This window comes from Ornithodoros turicata, chromosome 10 (assembly GCF_037126465.1).
Source record: "Ornithodoros turicata isolate Travis chromosome 10, ASM3712646v1, whole genome shotgun sequence".
In the NCBI taxonomy this organism is placed as follows: Eukaryota; Metazoa; Arthropoda; class Arachnida; order Ixodida; family Argasidae; genus Ornithodoros; species Ornithodoros turicata.
Genome location: NC_088210.1, coordinates 18,234,315 through 18,254,755, shown reverse-complemented (window position 1 = coordinate 18,254,755; position 20,441 = coordinate 18,234,315). Strand labels below are relative to the sequence as shown.

The 20,441-nt window shown below is 45.5% G+C and overlaps 3 protein-coding genes across 3 annotated transcripts; 2 read left to right on the top strand and 1 right to left on the bottom strand.

Moving 5' to 3' along the window:
- The first annotated feature begins 359 nt into the window (after nucleotides 1–359).
- LOC135370764 (AP-1 complex subunit beta-1-like) lies at nucleotides 360–12,992 on the top strand. Its single transcript, XM_064604583.1, has 20 exons — nucleotides 360–598; nucleotides 711–776; nucleotides 967–1,072; nucleotides 2,160–2,295; nucleotides 2,932–3,177; nucleotides 3,843–4,103; nucleotides 4,162–4,316; nucleotides 6,313–6,453; nucleotides 6,523–6,688; nucleotides 7,506–7,594; nucleotides 7,660–7,762; nucleotides 8,311–8,388; nucleotides 8,615–8,895; nucleotides 10,093–10,261; nucleotides 10,418–10,606; nucleotides 10,777–10,922; nucleotides 11,270–11,399; nucleotides 11,473–11,644; nucleotides 12,457–12,611; nucleotides 12,692–12,992. Exons 2-20 carry the CDS (start codon nucleotides 740–742, stop codon nucleotides 12,764–12,766), a joined length of 2,835 nt encoding a protein of 944 aa, XP_064460653.1. The 5' UTR covers nucleotides 360–598; nucleotides 711–739; the 3' UTR covers nucleotides 12,767–12,992.
- An 889-nt stretch (nucleotides 12,993–13,881) lies between these two features.
- On the top strand, nucleotides 13,882–16,470 carry LOC135370762 (structure-specific endonuclease subunit slx1-like). Its single transcript, XM_064604582.1, has 4 exons — nucleotides 13,882–14,272; nucleotides 14,733–14,784; nucleotides 14,848–15,033; nucleotides 15,739–16,470. Exons 1-4 carry the CDS (start codon nucleotides 14,106–14,108, stop codon nucleotides 16,117–16,119), a joined length of 786 nt encoding a protein of 261 aa, XP_064460652.1. The 5' UTR covers nucleotides 13,882–14,105; the 3' UTR covers nucleotides 16,120–16,470.
- Nucleotides 16,402–20,381, bottom strand: LOC135370761 (BLOC-2 complex member HPS3-like). The gene has a single exon (XM_064604581.1). The coding sequence runs from the start codon at nucleotides 19,821–19,823 to the stop codon at nucleotides 16,596–16,598; it is 3,228 nt and encodes a 1,075-aa protein (XP_064460651.1). The 5' UTR covers nucleotides 19,824–20,381; the 3' UTR covers nucleotides 16,402–16,595.
- Between the last annotated feature and the right edge of the window lie 60 nt (nucleotides 20,382–20,441).

The following is a 20,441-nucleotide window of genomic DNA, read 5'->3' as shown; positions in this document are numbered from 1 at the left end:
CAGAACTACACACTGCAGAAAATATGCAAGCATCTCTCAATACCCCCAATTGGGTTGCCTCCTGTATCATGGTAAAACATTTTTTTTTATTCCTTGTCAGCGCCGCGAAGCGACTGAGGCTATGAGCGGCGTACAGATGTGGATAGATGGAGAAAGGACGTGGTAAAATACAGCGCGCATTCTTTTTCTTGGTGAAGGACCGAGTGGGGCGAAAGGATAGGTGTATTCTGGGGAAAAACTAGTAAGTCCAAGTCAGAAGTGCAGGTTACTTGATGCAGACGACGCGTTCTTTTAAATGAAAGCTACTAGCGCCACCTGAAATCTTGCTAAGGAGTACTCTCTTTAGCCGGCCTCTATGCGATGTGCCGTCTGGTGCCGTGGGCGTACAGCAGCGTAAATACCGCAAGTGTGCGGACGGCTGTCGGCGATTTAACAGAAGCATCTGAGAAGTGTTTGTACATCCTTTAAGTGTACCGTAATTTATTTTTGTGGAAGCAAAGTTGGACATGGTGTTCAAGTTTCAGTGAAAGTTCTCTGTCGTGAAAATCGCCGAAGAACGGGAACCACACGTCCCTACGCCTAAATCACGTTCTTTTCGGTTCGTGGCTTTTTACTCGATATTGAGAACGTTATCAGTTGTAGTGCGTTGATCAGATCGCTACGCAGCACACCCATCACTTAAGTTATGTGGTTCGTGTCGTTCTTTTCAGAATACTGAGCACCGCTACTTTAGCCAATCATGACTGACGCGAAGTATTTTACAACCACAAAAAAGGGTAAGGATTCTATTTATTGCTTCCACTTTCTTCGAAATCAAAAGCCGACATCTTACAGTTGTGAGAAATAACAGCTGTTTGATGCTGTGCGTCTATGTGCGCGAAGCTGCGTGAGAAAATGTAGAAGGGGGGCGTAGGTTGAAGCGGCGAGCTGCTCGTAACCGTGGCATTCATTGGTACACTTTTGCAGGAGAAATTTTTGAGCTCAAAAGTGAACTCAACAGCGACAAGAAGGAAAAGAAGCGAGAAGCTGTAAAGAAAGTCATTGCTTCGATGACTGTCGGTAAAGATGTCAGGTAAGACAATTCCTATTACCGGTTTCAGCGTGTGCTCGTTCTCGTAGCTCACGTCATTCTGGTGCAGGAAACCTCAACTGTCAGCTAACCGCCGAATAATGTGCAGACTGCATACTGTTTTTGTTAGTGCTTGTGAGGTTTCCACATGCAGTCGATGGAATATGCAATAGCGAAAGGTTGCGAAAATTCAATTCCCTTAGGTAGACTAATCTTCTACTATGTCAATTTCAAGCTCAGCCCACACACCGCGCATCACCATAACTAATAAGCTGTTTCGGTGTACAGGTCCCGACAAAAGTTTACGGAATACGCGTGCGGTGTATTTCCTCCTCGGTGCGACACCCTACTGACGAGCGGAAACGGGCTCGTTTACTCGTTTAGAGGGTCGAGCGAGTGTGCTGGTAGCGACACACCGCGGTAGTTTCAGTATCACTTGAATGTGTGCGAAACGTGGTTTGAATTGGTGTCGCTGCCGGCGCACTCTTCCGCGCCTCTCAACGAGTGAACAAGCCCGCTTGCTGCTAGAGTGTGGCACGGAGGGGAAAATACGCTGCTCGCACGTTCCGTAAACTCTTGTAGGGACCTGTACCATTGTTGGCTACTGTGTCCGTGACTTGCAGCGGCATTACGGCTAGAAGTGAAGACATAAAAAAAGAACGGAAAATCAGAAACAGAGAGGAATTACTTTTTCGAAGCATGCTTTGTTGTTCCTAATAAAAATATATGCTATCGTGAGAGGACTCAGTTTTCCTGTGATTTACTCGGGGCTGTTCAGCCATGTTCAAAATGCTCGTGCAGTTTCTCGTCTGCCGCGAGGTCAACACAGAGCCACAAAGACAGCTTTCCGTGGCCCCGTAGTTCCCAATAAATAGCGAGCTCGCGCAAGATGTAAAAGTGCAGTCGCGATAACTCAATTATATCTCTCGCGTACGCAAAGCTCTTGAGCCCGCTATTCTAAAATTCCCTATATTCTAGGTCGAGTTTGCCAAATATTTGCCAAAGCTCTACTTCATGTTGCTGTTACGTCTGCCATCTACATTTATGTGCTGTGAGAAGCATTGGTCCTAATGACATTTTTGCTGTGCAGTGCACTTTTTCCAGATGTCGTAAACTGCATGCAGACAGACAATTTGGAACTCAAGAAATTGGTCTACCTTTACTTGATGAACTATGCGAAGAGTCAACCTGATATGGCTATAATGGCTGTGAATACATTTGTAAAAGTAAGTTCATATACTGTTGACACTGAAATTTTCTATGCTGTCAGTTATAGCACCTCGGGCCTCGTCTACTTGATATGTTGACAGCTTGCTTCCGGCTTAACAGATATTCACACGATACGGTTTATGTTCACTTCCAGTGAGGGATGGCGCCACCGTCGGAAAAATTTTTTCTTTGTCTCACTTTCCTCCGGCGGCGCCACCGTGCAGAACATGCTAGCAAACGACAAAACCATTAGTTTCGTACGCAGGGATCTGGAAAACTGCAGTACGTTTGCCGAATTTGTTGATTGCAATCAATTCCTATACTGTTGGCCTATCATATTGGCCTAATTATCGATAGAAGCAATTTTGTTGCATCTCCCATAGAGTCCCATGTATCGGAAATTTGACAAACTCTAATTCGCCAAAAAGCAGTGGATCGCGTCAGGCCTTCAAAAATACGTCATTCCCTAGATAAACTCAAACGAAATACGCCTGTACCCGTTTCGTGTACAAATTTGGCGAGATATACGTCCCATGAACAAAAATTCCCCATAGACTTTCTTAAGAAGAGAGTCCGGCCTTAAAAGGGTCTTGCTTCCTGTACGTGACTGCTCTACTGTCTGGCTGCTGAGATAGTATATCTGCTCTGTGCAGGACTGTGAGGACGGCAACCCCTTGATTCGAGCCCTGGCAGTACGCACGATGGGGTGCATCCGCGTGGACAAGATCACAGAATACCTGTGCGAGCCCCTCAGGAAATGTCTCAAGGACGAGGACCCGTATGTGCGAAAGACGGCTGCAGTGTGCGTCGCCAAGTTGCACGACATCAACGCTCCCTTGGTTGAGGACCAAGGTTTCCTGGACCAGCTCCGGGACCTGCTTTCTGACTCCAATCCCATGGCAAGTTCTTGCGCACACTAGGTTGTTGTGGCGGCACCTTTGTGCTTAAAAGTAGACTGGCTTTTCCGGAAAATGTGTTTGCTAATGAGATGGAAGAAGGGATTTTACTGGCAAAACATTACGGGGCATATTGGGCAATCGTTACACATCTCGACACATGTAACGCAGGAAACAAATCGCAGCCTTTGACTCGAGACAGGCAATTTCTACTGGATTTTTAGCTTCATTTCTACTCGACAATTATGCCTGCAAAAAAGCTAATGAAACTTCAGACAGATGACTATCAGTCTGCAAAAATACAAGATGGGAACTAGCTCACCTCAAACTTTGCAGACTGATAGCCATCTGTCTGAAGTTTCATTAGTTTTTTTGCAGGCATAATTGTCGAGTAGAAATGAAGCTAAAAATCCAGTAGAAATTGCCTGTCTCGAGTCAACGGCTGAGATTCGTTTCCTGCGTCTATTTGGATTCGATTCTCGGTGCAGGTGAAATATTTGTAAACTATTCGCACTGCTCCACTAATTTCCCCCCTGCACAAGAAGAGGCAGCAACTGCCACAGTTTTGCTAACACTAGCAATTTTTTTCAGAATCAGTACCACGCATCCACTTTATTTGTTTCATTTCACTTTTGCTAGCTGCCTCTTGAGCATATTTTCTATACCAGGTCGTAGCCAATGCAGTGGCTGCATTGTCCGAGATGAACGAGGCGTCAGCAAGTGGGCAGCTATTAGCGGAGATGAGCGCTCCAACGATCAACAAACTCCTCACAGCACTCAACGAGTGCACTGAGTGGGGACAGGTATTCATCTTGGACTCCCTATCTAACTACGCCCCCAAGGACGAGAGAGAGGCACAGAGCATCTGCGAGCGGGTCACACCACGCCTCGCCCATGCCAATGCGGCAGTCGTGCTCTCTGCGGTCAAGGTAGGCTTTCCTGCGATGCGTGATAATACAAGCGCTTAATATCGTTGCATTTACGTAGGTGTTGATGAAGTTCATGGAGATGATGAGTTCAGACTCGGACTTTGTTTCCACCCTGACGAAGAAGCTGGCCCCACCGCTAGTGACACTTCTGTCAAGTGAACCAGAGGTACAATACGTTGCGCTGCGGAACATCAACCTCATTGTACAGAAGCGGTAGGTAGCTGCCTGAGCACTGTGTAGTACGAGCTACACTCTTGTATAAGCACTATTTCAGGTGCTTGTATATTATAGCGACCACGTCATAATCCGCAAGTCTTGTTCGTGTCCTCTAGGGGCGCTATTCATCGACTCGCGGGATCTTCGTCGTGATTGGACAATCGAAATTTGAATTTTGAATGTGCAGAAGCGGACACAGCCGTTGCAGACGACGGCAACGGGACGCATATTCGAAATGCGTGGAATGACGATGATGATGATCAATATACTGCTTTTGCAACCCGTGTCCCATGGGACGTGCACAGATTGTACGAAAAACCTGACATAAGTTTGAGTACAACATATTGTAGCAATTGAAGAAGGAATAACCGGGCTGATGACTGGCGCCACCGCTAGCCTCCAAATTATGGTCCTCAGCAGCAGTGCAAATGACATGGTTGCTATAATCTAGTAGGTCGTAGTTTGTTCAGCCACCACAGTTGACATTACTATCCAAAGTGCTGCGTGCCTCGGTTTGTTCATCTGCGTATAAATGTGAGAGTGCATGGAAGAAAATGGGCCAGAACGAATGTGTCTGTCTTCATGAACAAGGCCTTGGTATGTTGATGTCTGTTTTGTGAAGCCCACCTGTATCTGCTCAGCCAATGAGTTTATGTTGCACATGGCTTAAGTGAAACTCGTGCATTTTGCTTTAAATAATTCATCCATACTCTGTTTGCAGATGTTGATCCGTGTACGTTGAACGTGCTCCTCACACGCTCATTAAATGCGTGTGCACTCTTCCGCAAAAACAATTGTCATAGCTGAACCCTAGCATGCTGGAGATGTCCTCGATCTGCACACATACTCTAGAAACCCCTTGGCTCTTCCGAAGAGCCCATAACCAAATGAGTGACGCTGACATTGCTTCATGATGTAGAGTCCACTGAAAGTAATGCTGCACAGTGTCCGTAGCGGATGAATTTTCACTGGGAAACGACTCTTGTGCCTACTCGCCATGGTAATGGAACGTTACGCGTATCTGATTATATCACGCCTAGAGATAGGGCAGGACCTCCAAGGTCACGCGACGCTGCTTACAGCTGCTTTTTTCGTAAAATTAATATGTCGCTATTAATTAATAAGTCATAAGACGAGTAGTAACAAAGTTGAAAGCAACTTGTAACTGGTTAGTTTTTGCAATAACTAGTTAGAGTAGCTAGTTACTTTTCTACAAAGGTAACTTTTATCCATAGCTAGTTACCGCTTTTAGTTAACGTAACTAAGTTACTTAGGAACGTTAAATAATTTCCACATGATGATTACCTTGTGCCGTTATGCGAAGGCTTCAGCGGGTACCCTGCCGTTTTTCCCAACCATTGATTCCACGAATTTTGTCATCCCATACACACAGCCAGGATGGCCTTAGACTAACTCCCACCGTGCTGTTAACTTCTATCCTCTGCTCATAGCATGGTACGGCTTGAGTCAAACTTAACTTGAGCGCTGCTCCAGACTGCGAAGCGGGAAGGGATCTACCCTCGCAGCACCTAGCAGAAAACGCCTTCCAGGGTCATCGCCCTGACTGTAAACAGATGACCGAAACACCTTCCGCCGTTATTTCTGCTAAGCACCACCAGGGCCTGCAGGCCGGAATGGCGTTCATGTTAACTCTGATGCGAGCTGTACATATGTGTAACGTGCTTGGGCAGTATGCTTTGAGAGTTACGGTAATTTATATGGCTTTTTAAGGTAACTAAAGTAACTTAGTTATAATGTGGTAACTTGCATGGTTACCCTTTTTGTGAGTAACTTACCCGTGACTGCGTAAGATACCATGCAGCGAAAATATTGCACATGGTGGCTTCTCATTGGCTGCTTGATGAATGAAGCAGGATTTTTAGCAGTGCTAGATGTCGCTTCCTTGCTCCTTTGCCACTTCATGTGGCACAGCTGCGCATTGGTGTAATGAACAAGGGATGACTTCCATGCAGTAGTTGGTTTTCTTCTTCAGGCCTGACATCCTGAAACATGAGATGAAAGTTTTCTTTGTGAAGTACAATGATCCCATCTACGTGAAGCTGGAAAAACTGGACATTATGATCCGCCTGGCTTCCCAGGCAAACATTGCTCAGGTCTTGGCAGAACTGAAAGAGTGAGTGCTGCTTCTAGTACGATTTGATTTCATGATCCGGCAGTTATTAAGTGCTGAGTATCTCCCCAGATATGCCACCGAAGTGGATGTGGACTTTGTGAGGAAGGCAGTTCGTGCCATTGGCCGCTGTGCCATCAAAGTGGAACAGTCTGCAGAGCGGTGTGTCAGTACCTTGCTTGATTTGATTCAAACGAAGGTCAACTACGTTGTGCAAGAGGCGATTGTTGTTATCAAGGTATTGATATTTTCTATTGATTTCCTATTGATTTTCTTTCTATTCTTTCTATTGATTTCCTATTGATAATTTCTCACTTTTTTGTGAGTGTTTGCTGTGGATGTGTTTATTGGTACGAAAGCCTTTGCTTTTAGGTTTTTATTGCACTTTGCTGACCCTGGCCTTGAAATCTGATTTTTGTGTCGTAACAACCCTATTAAAAACATGAAATATATGTATATGCCAATGTTTTATGACAGTAAACTCATAAGGCTTTTGAGAAATCCTACTGTAAACATGCCGCTTAAGCTTGACTTGACATTTTGTGAAGTTTCTGATGTTGTATACTTGTTTTGCACTGTGTGTTGATGTTACGAGGCAAATGCACTGCGATGCTCAGGAACTTTGAGAAAAATTCCCATCAACATAATCACTTCATTTGGCACCTGCTATGATTCGTAAGCTACATTGTAAAACAAATATGAAATTATATCTTGCATGTAAGAATCTGCTGGTGAAGGCCAACCAATATAGCATAGTGCATTCTTTCACAACTTTCTGTAAATAATAATGTTCTGTTAATAATGTTGTGTTAATAATGTATCTCTGTGCAGTAGTAGATCGGAACCACTGATTTAATCATAATATGAGTGGTCTTGTTGTGTGATGACTTTCGTAAATGAGCTTATAGTCATAGCCTGGAGGGCACACGGTAGAAATTGTTTTTCCAATATTAACAGTGTCGTGCATTGCTGCATTGGGTCTTAAAAGCTTGAGTTTAGCCCAGTTTTAACATAGAGTGAATGGTTCACTAAAAAGCTTATCCTTTGTTTTGCAGGATATCTTCAGAAAGTATCCAAACAAGTATGAAAGCATAATTTCAACACTTTGTGAAAACTTGGACACCTTGGACGAACCAGAGGCTAGGTAGTTATCCACGTGTATGAACCTTGGGAAGAAATGCTCGTCTTAATGTGTCAATTTCCTTACAGAGCATCAATGATATGGATCATTGGAGAATATGCAGAAAGAATAGATAATGCTGATGAGCTTCTTGAAAGTTTTCTTGAGGGCTTTCATGACGAGAATACTCAGGTAAGTTCGAATCTCCCAAGGAGCATGCCCCTAAAATGTAACATCCGTTCCGAATTCCCCAAGGTATAATGGTGTGCACTTTTAGTGTCTCTTCTGCTGGTTGTCTGATGAAATGCAAAGCCAACGATATGCCACGCTGTGATGGCCTTGTGTGCTGTAAAAACTCCAAGGATAACAATAATAGCAGCCCTAATAACAATAACAAGAATAATAAGAATAACCTTCAACTTAAACTGGAAATTGATTCTGTGATGGCCTCAAGTCATTGCCTCATGTATAATGCCATGCAAGACTCTCTAAATTGTCACTTTGGAGATTGAAGCTGAATTGATCAGCAATTTGGTTACTAGAGCTGTGGGGTCTGGAGTCATTGGTTTGGTTTACTGTGGAACTGTTGCAAATTTCATTGTCATTTTACTTGAAGCTAGGTAGGAACTACGCAGATAGCTAGGTTGTAGGTAGTGCCTGCTCACTCACTAATTCAGCAGATGAGCTACTAAGAAGACCACGGCGGACCACATTTTAAGAGCACCTTCTAAATTGTGCAGGTTCAACTGCAGCTCCTGACAGCTATAGTGAAATTATTCTTGAAACGGCCAACAGAAACCCAGGAACTCGTGCAGCAGGTAAGAAGGCAAACAGCTTAATATTTTATACAGCTTCTGTAAATATAGCCGACTGATTTTTCCCATTACTAAGTAAAATGGTCGTAACACCTGTGTGGACAGTAAACCTGCGCAGATATTCAGATAGTATAGCAACGCTTTGTCATATATATATCCTGTGTTACTTGTACCCTACACAACAGACACATTGATATTTTATGACCTCATTTATCTCTTCATTGCGTAGGTTCTAAGTCTGGCCACTCAAGATAGCGATAACCCAGACCTTCGTGACAGAGGTTTCATCTACTGGCGCTTACTGTCGACTGACCCCGCTGCAGCAAAGGAGGTAGTCCTGGCCGAAAAGCCCCTCATCTCTGAGGAGACAGACCTCCTGGAGCCCACCCTGCTCGATGAGCTGGTGTGCCACATTGGCAGCTTGGCTTCCGTGTACCACAAGCCACCGTCTGCGTTTGTGGAAGGCTCTCGTGCATCGCTGCGTCGGTCCTTGCCTCCCCGACAGAACTCGTACGCTTTACTCTTTTTTCCCTCTCTCTCATACATTTTCTGCAGTTAGGCCTAGTTCTCCGTGCACTACATAACTTTGCCCGTAACTTGCCTGTGTCAAAATTATGTAAAGGCTCTTTCATCCCTCTGTACGTCTTTTTTTATCCCTCTATGCGTGTTTGTTCTCTTTCTCTCTTGAATTTTCGAATCGAGGTATGAACGATTCTGCCATGGTGATGGTACCAACGTTTGAAACCAAAGCACTGTTTCGAGAGTATCATAATAAAAAGCATCAAGATCTGATACAATGATACATCGGAGATGCTGACATGTGATCGTAGCACCGACAAAGTTAGCCAACCTACACTTTAATAAGTCTCATATCTCTCGTTAAACAAAACGACAGAGACAAAAGAAACGGAAGGAAAAAAAACGTTGAAAATATTGGTTATAAATCGCAACAAATATATAGGTTCTTAGACGCATCAACTTCATGAATACGATGGTCTAAATGAACTTCAACCAATTGAGAAACAATTAGTCAATTCTTCAATTGGCACACTGCAGTGTGTAGCCCATTCCATTGTTAGCAGTTATCACCTTTCTGTGGGAGTGGGGCTCTGGTCGAAGGAGAGTACACAGAGCTTTGTGTCTTAGGGCCAAACCCAGTGTTGAGTGCAGGGGACACCAAGCATGTGCGGGTACTGTACCCAGGAAACTATGGCCCGGGTACTGTTGCACATGGTGCAGTTATTGGAGAGTTTCAGAATAGGGGGCGCACGTGCCTTGGGACTCCCAAGAAATGGCGTCGTCACCACTTATCACGCCCAGAACCCAAACCATGCTTTGGGTGCACACTGTTTTTTTTAAATGCCGTGGGGCCTCCCAATCTGGCTTGCATAGCTCTCGCAGCTGTCGAAACTATGGCATGTCTGCAAACGGCAGACAGCATTTAAAAAAAAATTGTTTTACGATACCATTTATTTTTACTAATGACGTAATAGTGTTTACAAAAGCCTTCCCACCCCCAATGTCCTGCTCTCTTATGGATCTTGGGTGGGTGTGTGTCTCTTGCTTGGGGAGAGGCTGCCGTGTGCATTATAGCACTTGCGTTTGGGGTCTCCCATTCTCACACAACCCTATTCTACTGATCGTACTGCTTACAGTGACCCTTCTCAGGGTAGTGACATACGATTTCTCGCTTTTTGGGTATTGCAGCACTGGTTCTGGCGAGGAAGCAAATGCTGGCAATGTAGGGGAGCAGTCTACAGTGATTCCTAGTGCAGACAACCTTATAGGAGACCTCTTGAGCATGGATATTAGCACTCCAGCCCCACCTCCACCTACTTCAACAATGGACATCTTTTCAAGTGGCCTTGATAGTTTCGTAAGTGATCTAATTGAGAGTTCATAATATGAAATACATGGCTGTGTTTTTGTCCCACGTGGTGCATTCAAGGTAGATGCTTCAAATTTTGTGGCTATCAGGTGTTCTGCTATGTGCTTCTTTCATTCTAACTACACATAATGGTTCTGCTTTCAGTTGGGTGATGCATTAGGAGGTCCACTTGTTCAGCCACCTGCAGCTGCACCCTCGGCACCCGCAGCTCCCGCCCCGGTAGCTGCAGTCAGCGCGGCATCGATCGCTTCAGTTCAAAACAACACCACTGGACTTCTGGGAGACATCTTTGGCATGGGTACTGCCAGCCCATTTCACACCCCACCGAAACAGGTACAGCAGAACTATGATAATTCGATTTTCATTCATTCACTTTTGAAGAGGTCTTTTTGTGACCTCATACAATACCCGCTAGTGCTTCTACCATTGTTGAATTGTCCCCTTTCTGTTGTTTTTGCTGCATTGTGAAGTATTTCCTATTCAATTTCCGTTCTACTGAATAGGTATGGCTTCCAGCTGCAAGAGGGAAAGGTCTAGAGATAACAGGCACTTTCACAAGACGCAATGGACAAATTTTCATGGAGATGACATTTAGCAATAAAGCCATGCAAACAATGTCTGGATTTGCTGTACAGTTCAACAAGAACAGGTGAGGCACCCGGTTCCTTGTTGGATTAATGTACCAATTTACCTCCTCCATACATGTAGGGCTGATGCAAGTGATGTAAATTTTTTATATCTGATTAGTGTTTCCATAAAGCTTTATTGTCACAAGTAAAACCATTCCACACTGACACACATTTATACCATAGCATCTGTGCAAGTGCTTCAAACTCACGTTGGCAAACTCCAACTACGACATACTCTCAGAGCTGAACACATCTTGTATCTATCAGAATTCATAATTCTTCATACGATTCCGTTTTACAGTGTTACGGTATGTTTTTGTTTTCACCTATGTGTTCACTTAAACACACAGTTCACGCTTTCCCACAGCTTTGGCCTGACTCCAGCCCAGCCACTGTCACTGCAGTCTCCCCTGCAGCCAAACTTCCCTGCGGACGCAACCCTTCAGCTGGGCACCAATGGCCCCGTGCAGAAGATGGACCCACTGACCAACCTTCAGGTCCGGAGCAGTTCCATACCTCTAATGCATCTCTCGCGTGTGCACACCTTTCACCAGGTGGCTTCCTTTACAGGTGGCAATAAAAAACAATGTGGATGTGTTCTACTTCAGCTGTGTGGTCCCAATGCATGTGCTAGCCACGGAGGACGGCACGATGGATAAAAGGGTGTTCCTAGCCACTTGGAAGGACATACCTGCCCAGAATGAAGTGCAGTATACTCTGGAGAATGTCAACATGAATGCAGGTTGGGTGTTCTGCTTGGTTTGGCACGGCAGTAGAATGTACTTTCGTAAGGGAAAGGGTGATGTGCAGCACTAAAGGACTATATACATTTCTGGTCTTCTCTGCGAGTATCCTCATGCAATTGAGTGTTCGGAAAAGGATGTACATAGGATGTACATAGCAGAAATTAATGATGAGCAGAGTTCAGTCATTTAAAAGTATGTAGTGTAATCCATAGAATTTAATGCAGGCATGGAGGATCACGTGAAAGTACCGTGGAACGCAGGATTAGTAGTAACACTCTTCACTGTACTACATTTATGTATTTAGTGTTTTAGATTGCTTTTCATATACCCAGGACAAAATGTAATGGGGACATGGTCAGTGTCACAGAGGCACTGTTTAGGTTTCTTAGTACCAGATAAATGGGGATTTGCACTTGACTGCATAATCTGTAGGTTTTTTCTCTTTTTTAAATGGAGAATTAATGTGCATACAGGAAGCATTTCTTTGACGCTAACCTTTTGTATTTGTCATTTGCTATCTGAGTAAGGTGCAGACACATCATTTTGCACTTCCCCTTTCTGCTGAAGGGGACAAAGTAGACCTATATCGTTCGATGGATGTCAAAATTTTAAGGACAAATATCGATCTGGTAGGGCTCTGCATAGGTGTCGTTGGGAGGTTGTTGGGTGTTGTTGGGGAGGTTGGGAGGTTGTTGAGTCGTTGGGTGTTGTCTTGTAGGTGTAGTTGGGAGCGTTACAGAGGGGGGTGGGAACATAAATTACAGGAAAACTACAATTGTCGTCTACAAAACACTCATTGTCATTTCAGACCAAGTTTCCCAAAAGCTTCAGAACAGCAACATATTTACCATAGCTAAACGCAATGTCGACGGTCAGGACATGCTCTACCAGTCAATGAAGCTGACCAACGGCATTTGGGTGTTGGCAGAGCTTAAGATACAGCCAGGCAATCCGAGAGTCACAGTGAGTGAAACTGACACTGAGATTAACGAGGTTTCTTTGTGGCCAGATTTACTGAAATGCACACTTCTATTTTGGTGCAGCTGTCACTTAAGTCCCGTGCTTTGGAAGTAGCAGCCGGGGTGCAGCAATCCTACGAAGCTGTCTTGCACAGTTGAAGAAAAGGAGCGGCGCCAAATGTTTCTTGCTTTCCTCTGCATGAAATGTGTCCTCGTGTACATTCCCAAGTTAAAGCTTCGTTGTATAGAAAGTGGACATGTTAGATATCGGATTATAGTCTTCATTCAATTTGCTCTTCACAGGTTCTGAAAATTGACATTCCCACTAGTGTAGATGTTGTACTGGCAGAGGTGCTGTGTGGAAATAAAAGAAAATGCCTCTGTTCGTTTCCTTTCGGTTGTCTGAGTCAAAAGACAAAGATATGGATGTCACGCATCTCAGTGCAGTGACTGAGCTGCAAGGTATTCCCCGTGGTTTGAGTGACATGGAAAGTGATGACGCAGAGCGTGCAGCTGAGTCAAGATATTCCATAGCAGACGACAGGACCAATGGTGTCGTCTGCTATACTCCAGCTCCAACTCCCGATACAACCACGACCATCTCGTGGATACAACTCCCAATCTGCGCCGTGCGAATGCTCAACATAAGACGCGACAGAACTGCAGTCCCATTAGTTTTTTTTTTACTTTTCCTTCCACTAGAATATTCCGCGGGGATGTCCCTCGTGTGAATACACGGTTATAGTGCTTAAAAACACCATGGATTAATTCAGAACCCAGATTAAACTGAATGACGCCTGGATTTTTTTAGATGTCACGCACATTAATTCAGATGGCACTTGGATTAAAATGGGCGGGATATCCTATAGTTTGCGTGGACCCCAAAGTGGCGTTTACACGTACCAGTTTACGCTCTGTCATTTACTTGATGAAGTAATGCGGCACAAACAAGGCTCAGAAGGAGCTCAAAATTCAGAACGACATAAATGTTATTCATTTCCTATTTCCTCACCTTCGGTGACATGCGCGATTCAAGCGCGCACCCAAGCAGTCTCTGTTCACAATATCGTAAGGCGAAGCAACACAGCAGCGGATCAATGTGCAGTTTGCACCAGCCTAGGCAAAAGGCAACTCATGTTTTTTTACCACTTAGCTGCTGCACGCACGCTAGCTTGCAGTCTACCAATCTCGTCTGCTACGCTGAAAGTTGGGACCGGAAGCTTAAAATCACGTGAGCCGGAACTTCCGATACGTCATTTTGGCAGCAAGTTAAAATGGTTGAAAACGAAAACAACTTACTTCTTGTCATTCCCTCTTGGGCACAGTTCTTCGGTGACTAGGTGCGCTTCCACGGAAGTTTTCGCGACCAGAATGTTTGCGCTGTTTCCAACCAGATCGTGAAGTGCAGCAAAAACCATAAAACAATGACATGTGACGAACATCGGTGAGATGATGTGACATACGAGCATCACGAAGAAACGTCTTCGGGATAAGCGAAATGGAAATAGAAAATTTCTATGGTTGCTACCTTCTTTACTGCACGGAACCTAAATACAAGGGCCATACCTACATCGGTTTCACTGTTGATCCAAATCGAAGAATAAAACAGCACAACAAGGGAGTGAAGGCTGGAGGAGCGTGGAGAACAAATTCCAAAGGGCAGTGGTACGGGTTGTGATCGCTTTGATATTCTCATAGAGATAATATAGGATATTCTACGAGTTGGTGTCGCATTTGTTTCACCAGTGTTACCAGCGAAATCGGAAGCAAACTGCGCTTGCGCGACAGTGACGTCTGATTTAATTCCCACGAACAACCATTGCCTGAATCAGAAAATTTCACGTCAGACTTCATCACCAATCAAAACTTCATGTAAGAGTCTGGGGGAGGCGCTAGGAAAACCCCTTCCTCAGATATCGCTCCTTTAACTAGTACATGACTAGAAAAGCTGGAGCATGGGAAGCACAAGCGCAGCTCAAATAATCATGATTCTGAAATTTATCCACTGAGTTGTCTGCATTTAAACTATTTAACCCAAGGTAGTTCAGTGTGGAGTGCCATAAGAAAATGAAGGAACACAAACACACGTAGACCCCTACCCCCATTGACTATGATTTCCTTCCAGGGACATGGCACTGATTATCCACGGCTTCCCAAACGAAATATCGGCATTAAGGGTGAGTGTTGCACAGTGCATGTGCAGCCATGTTGGAGATTGAATTTCTACATCGCTCTTCCAGTTTGAGTGGGCGTGGCAGCACCCAGAGAAGTCTCGAAGGCTTTCCCATGTAGGGAAAAAGGAAAGGAGGGAGACCAAGTTCCAGTATGTCTTCAGGGTTGCCGCTACAATGCTCCGTACCGGGCCGTGGTCGAGGCTGCCCCTAACGATAAGATGGCTCAAGGAAGAGTACTACTTAGATTTTCACGTGGGTGTTGTGACTATGAATGTGTTTTACACTAATTAGGAGGTTAGTGCAAAGCTGGAACTTGAAGAGAGGGGCCAGGATGTGGGTGGTACGTGAGCCCACTTTCCTTCAGACACCAAGGCCTGCTTGCACAAACATTGAGGAAATTCCTCGGTGCAATCCTCAGTAGATTTGACAATGCTCTACACATGAGCAGCGTTTAGGCCTGCAGTACGTGCCCGTAGCATTACCCAAGCTACTGAGGACACCATTGACGAATCTCCTCAATGTTGCTGCCCAGATTTTTAGCTGCCACAGATACTGTTGTGGACGGTGTTTGCGTAAATTTCTCTCTCTCAGTATGTGTGAAGTTACATGTATCAGATTTTCAAATACAAATTGCATAAAAAGGGAAGTGAGACTTCTGAGAAACTACATTATACATATTTTCGTGAACAAGAGTAGGCAAAAAAAAAAAAAAATCACATATGTGTTAGACGTGTTTTGACAGATCCAACATTGTCAAGTCACTCCTAAACAAACATGAACAGGGGAAATTTCACTCATGTGTCATCATATGTCTAGGTGGCTGTCGTGGAGGGTCAGTTGCATACAAGTGCTTACTCCAGAAAACCTAGAATTAAAATACGTCAGGAAGGCATACACAAAAGTCAAATATATTTGCCGGTCATTCTCTCAATGAATTTTGTGTTCTCCCTTTTACAGCCAGACTTTCAACCACCACAACACATGGCGATAGCGTTTGGACCTGTCAAAGCTGTTCGTGCTGCAGCATCGAAGGAGCATCTCCAGTCGGGAAGCAGCACACGTTTTAAAGCGTGCAACGCCTGTAATGGAGTTATCGAAGAAGGACATTTCTCCCTCCAGTGCATTCGCTCGAACTGCTCAGCTACCTTCCACATTCAGTGCCTCGCTAAACATTTCCTCAAGGCGGACAGTGAGCATTTAATACCTGTCGGAGGCAACTGTCCGCAGTGCAATAAGTGGGTGCTGTGGGGTGAACTCGTTAGGTACAGCAACGGCTGTTACAGAGACGACGCTTTGCTCGGGATAGCTGCTGATGACAGCACGCGTGATTCCGTGTGATTGACGGTGATTATATATACTTTTTCTTTTCGTCGTGTGCGTCTATGGCTCTGCACAAGTTATTGTACGCAACGACAGGTCTTGCCACACTTTTTTTTCGCGTGGTGCGTACAGCTTTAATGTCTCCTCGCCCACAGCAGGATCCAGCGCTGTGGCATGTACTCTATCCCAACAATCTCGCAAAAGTTTGCAGAAGACCGCGTAACAGAAAGGTTGGAGGGCGTTGGGAACATCCAGTTTGGGGACGGATACAAACAGCGGAATGGGGCATGGTCGCTCATCACAATTTTGTGACACTTTTATTCACAAATGCGTGTGCAAAATTAAAGCAGAATAATGATAGAACATGAAGCTGTACAATGTAATTGCAATAATATTTTTAGCTTCTTCTGTCTCTTGCTCTGTCCTGCACTTGCCTATACTACTCTATAACCTCACTACAGATATCTTTTTATAACACTTACTATTTGTGTCTTCTACATCATTTCCTTCAGTTCTGTCCCAAGACAAATTATCTTCTCTCTCAATATCTTAGCTTGATAACACTCTGTACAATGTGTGACATACTCCGTGTACTCTGGTTTTCCACGAGGCAGAAGCTCAACAAACTCCCCTGGTGAAAGCACATTACTCAAGTGACCCAGCACTCCATGCATGACTCTCATATATGCTTTCGAAGCATCCCTATTTTGAGACACGCCCTGCTTATTCTCTACTGCTTTGTAAAGCCACAACCACTGGCTTGTATCATCAGGAAACTTGTCCTGCATGAACCCCAGGACAGCAGTAGGGTAGTCCTCAACAAGGATGGATGTTGCATCCCCGGGTGGGAGGCAGAGCACCTTCAGGCTAACGTAATTCTCGGATTCGAGTAGGCCAGTATTTGTCAGCGTCTCTAATGCCGCGGCTTTCACAGACTCGGAAGGCAGAGCTGAACCAAGAAGTGACTGAAGTCTCAGCAGGTCATCCCAACAGTTCCAGCAAAGACAACACTCTGAGAGGTTGACGGATGTTGCATACAGGCTGCACGACTTGGTGACACTGCTGCCATTGAACGGGGGCAGTTCTTTGATCCAGGGAGCTCGACTTCCAAAGAGCGACGCAGGCTTCGAGTGGACGTTGCTCGGCGTACGTTGTGGACTCTTGTCATCTGGCGCCATCCTGCCTATGTAGATTTTGATCAGCATGGTCAAGAGATGCGCGCACGCCGCCGCGTTAGTTCTCTTGCTCGACAGTACTGCTTCCAGGAACTCTTTCAGGAGAGGAACGCAGTGCAGCTCCCTCTCTGGACAGGAATGTTGCAGCAGGAAAACGGCCTGCTCGGCGGACAGCGTTCCGTTAAACTTTAGGTGAGCCAGCATGGACAGGTACGCGTCGGGCCTGCTTGCTTTGATGAGACGTCCCAGGTCAGTGATGTCTTGGCCATCATGGATGAGGTCATGCATGTCCAGAAGGACTAAGACCAGGCTCTCTTTCTGCAAGGCCTTCAATATGTTTTGAGCTGCTTCCTCGTTACCGGTCTTCCGCAGTAAGTAAGAAACGGCTATGGTGTTCGCGGCATAGATCGGAGACTGCCTCTTGTTCGTTAGCTTCCTTCGTAGGACATTTACAGACTTCTCCGTCCTAAAGATGGGCGTTCTGCAGCGGAGGACAAGCTTGTGCAACAGGTCGGGACATTCTTCAGCGACGGTCTCCAGGACGCACTCTGCGACGTTCTCGGATCCGAGGCCACTGCTGGTCTCGCTTGCTGGAAGAGCGCGGCACATTTCGAATTTCAAGAGGGCAACGATTGCTTTCGTAATGTGGTGGTTAGGCAGCTGCCCTCTGAATGATAAAATCCTGCCAAGAACAGCTTCCGGTGGCTGCTCGGAATGGATGTAATAGGCGGCAGCCTCACTTGCACATTTTTCGTCCTTCATATGCACGTCTCCCAGAAGGCAACAGAGGTCGCTACGGACCTTCCTGATCTCGGAGCTGCACGGCGTCGTGCCACGGAGCAGAATGCTGGTTGACATGACGTCAAGCGCGTCCGACAGCATCTCGACAAATTTTGTCTTCTCTTCTTCACTCTTATAAACAGTGGCAGCAGCTTCTTTGAGATCGTTACAGAATTGGCAAACCGTGGGCTTCAGTAGAGAATAAACAGTGGACAGTTGCTCCGTAGGTTCTGCACACGAGTCTTCACTTGATGAGTGCAGAACTAAATGACTGTCTGACATGACAATCGTTGAGATGCCCAAGAAAGGACGCAGTCCGACTAAGACTGGCGACCTCTCGTTGAGAGGCAAGTTCGACGGCAGCACCCGCGGTGGTGTGTGCAAAATGTACGTCTCTAGACCTCTCTTTGTGAAGGCATGCAGGAAGCACTCATCAAGAACAGCGCTTTTCAATGGACTAGAATACTTATAGGCACTCAACAATGTTGTGGATGTTGTAAGGTCATACAAGTACCCTTCATCGGTTGAAGAAACAAAGCACGACAAGCTCTTTAGGCTTCCGTGATACGAAGAGTGCAACACAGAGGACAATGCGATCTCACGTTGGGACATAGCCTCGGTTAAAGGATCGGTCGAATCAATTTTGTCTACCTTGGAATAGTACGGAACCCATTGGAATGCCTGAATAGCTACGCCATCGTTCGAGGGCGCGAACCGTCTGTAAAGCATTGTGATCACAGTAACATTTGACAGCACAAAAGAAGGTTCAATGTCTTGACTCAAAGCGGCAATAATTTTCAAATCTGGTGTGCTTCTCTTAGGGCCCAGGATTGTCTTTTCAGATAATGCAGTCAGGTCAATGATTGCTCGAAATGATTCCGATCGCAGCGTCAGAGTTGCAGGGAAGGATGCACTGTGTAATACGCCCTTGAGTTTGTCTTCGTCGCAGCCGGCACTGTCGTGTGAGGCATCTTCGGCACCGAAGGTCCATTCCACGAAATGCGTGTCATTCGTTACGTTACCGCAGTCCACGTTATCGAAGATGTTTTCTTGCTTGGGTCGATTCGAGTCATCAGCTGGTACCTCCAAGGGACACGCATCACATTCAAAGCATAGCTTTACTACGTGAACTTCTGAACTTGTGTAATATGCAAAATGATCCTCAATGAGAAACACCCTCACAGGTGCAGCAGGCAGTTTCAACGAGACAAGAAGGTAAAAATCTTCGTACTTCTTCCCCAAGTCACCCGTACACGTCTTTGGGCAGAATATTCTTACGACATCGCTCTCCGCAACTGCCACAGCCCCAGACCTGCCACAGCATGCGATACAAGTTGCTCGTGTCGTCCCAACAAATTCCACCACCTGCAGACAGTTAGGGGCCACGATGCCTTGCGGCGGGCTGCCTATTTTTCGCAAGTCCAATACCTGCTTGGAAATGTTGACCCACCAATTTAAGTACAGTCGAACGACGGGACTTTCCTCTGCGTTCTCCAGGGTGACTATATAGTTCCCCCTTTCACAGTAGTCCATCATTGCAACTCTCGCAACAGTGGGGAAAGTAAGTGAGAGCTGCCCTTTGGCATCCAGGTCTCGGACTTCGATGCACGGTCTTGAAGTTGCCAGGAGCAATTTATCTTGAGCAGTGCACCAAGCTACGACTTTACTCTCATCGACTGTAAATACATCTTGCGCGACAAAGTTATAGCATATAAGGGCTCGGGTGTTAATGTCACTAACACCAAGCACCTCTTCGACGCTCTTCATGGTGGCACAGTTTTCGCCAGAAGGCTGCGTTCATTCATTCATTCCGTTCCCTGGTTAATAGGAGGCGGCACCACACCTTCCATAATGTCTTGAAATACTATATTGGTGCTGTCGTCTTGAAATGCACATACAATTTTTCCATTGCAGGGCAGGCATTTCATAAAGCTTCGAATTTTGTCAAAATTCAAGCTCGTGTTTATAGGGAGGGGTAAAATCAGCCTTGGATTTGCATCTTTCGTTGGCCTGCCCTCCAAATAGTGCACGTTACAAGCATCACATGTTCGCATTTCAATGTCCCACCAGTCCACTACTTCACTGAGGTATTTAAAAACATTTTGTGCAACGCGGCTTTGAAGATCCATCTTTCTCTCCATGTCTGCTCCAAACCGTCGCACCAACAACACTGGCTACCTTGGTCTTCGTCTGTCCATGACCGGGTGTACACAAATTGGTACTGGTGTACGACTGCTAGCTCACCAAACAGATACTAAGCAGTAACAGTAGCAGCGTAGCAGTGGGAAGATTACGCTAATCGGCCATTATGGATCTTATGGATTGTGGCGATTATGGATTATGGCTTGCGCCTTGGGCTCGTGGTGACTATTTTAACGACTTTGA

Excerpts from the sequence above, each read along its gene's own strand:
- LOC135370761 (XM_064604581.1), bottom strand. The coding sequence starts at position 19,823 with ATGAAGAGCGTCGAAGAGGTGCTTGGTGTTAGTGACATTAACACCCGA.
- LOC135370764 (XM_064604583.1), top strand. The coding sequence starts at position 740 with ATGACTGACGCGAAGTATTTTACAACCACAAAAAAGG. Across the intron at positions 2,296-2,931 it reads CTGTGAATACATTTGTAAAA|GACTGTGAGGACGGCAACCC; the intron begins GTAAGTTCATAT and ends TGCTCTGTGCAG. Across the intron at positions 6,454-6,522 it reads GTCTTGGCAGAACTGAAAGA|ATATGCCACCGAAGTGGATG; the intron begins GTGAGTGCTGCT and ends GTATCTCCCCAG.
- LOC135370762 (XM_064604582.1), top strand. The coding sequence starts at position 14,106 with ATGGAAATAGAAAATTTCTATGGTTGCTACCTTCTTTACTGCACGGAA. Across the intron at positions 14,785-14,847 it reads ACGAAATATCGGCATTAAGG|TTTGAGTGGGCGTGGCAGCA; the intron begins GTGAGTGTTGCA and ends TCGCTCTTCCAG. Across the intron at positions 15,034-15,738 it reads AGTACTACTTAGATTTTCAC|CCAGACTTTCAACCACCACA; the intron begins GTGGGTGTTGTG and ends TCCCTTTTACAG.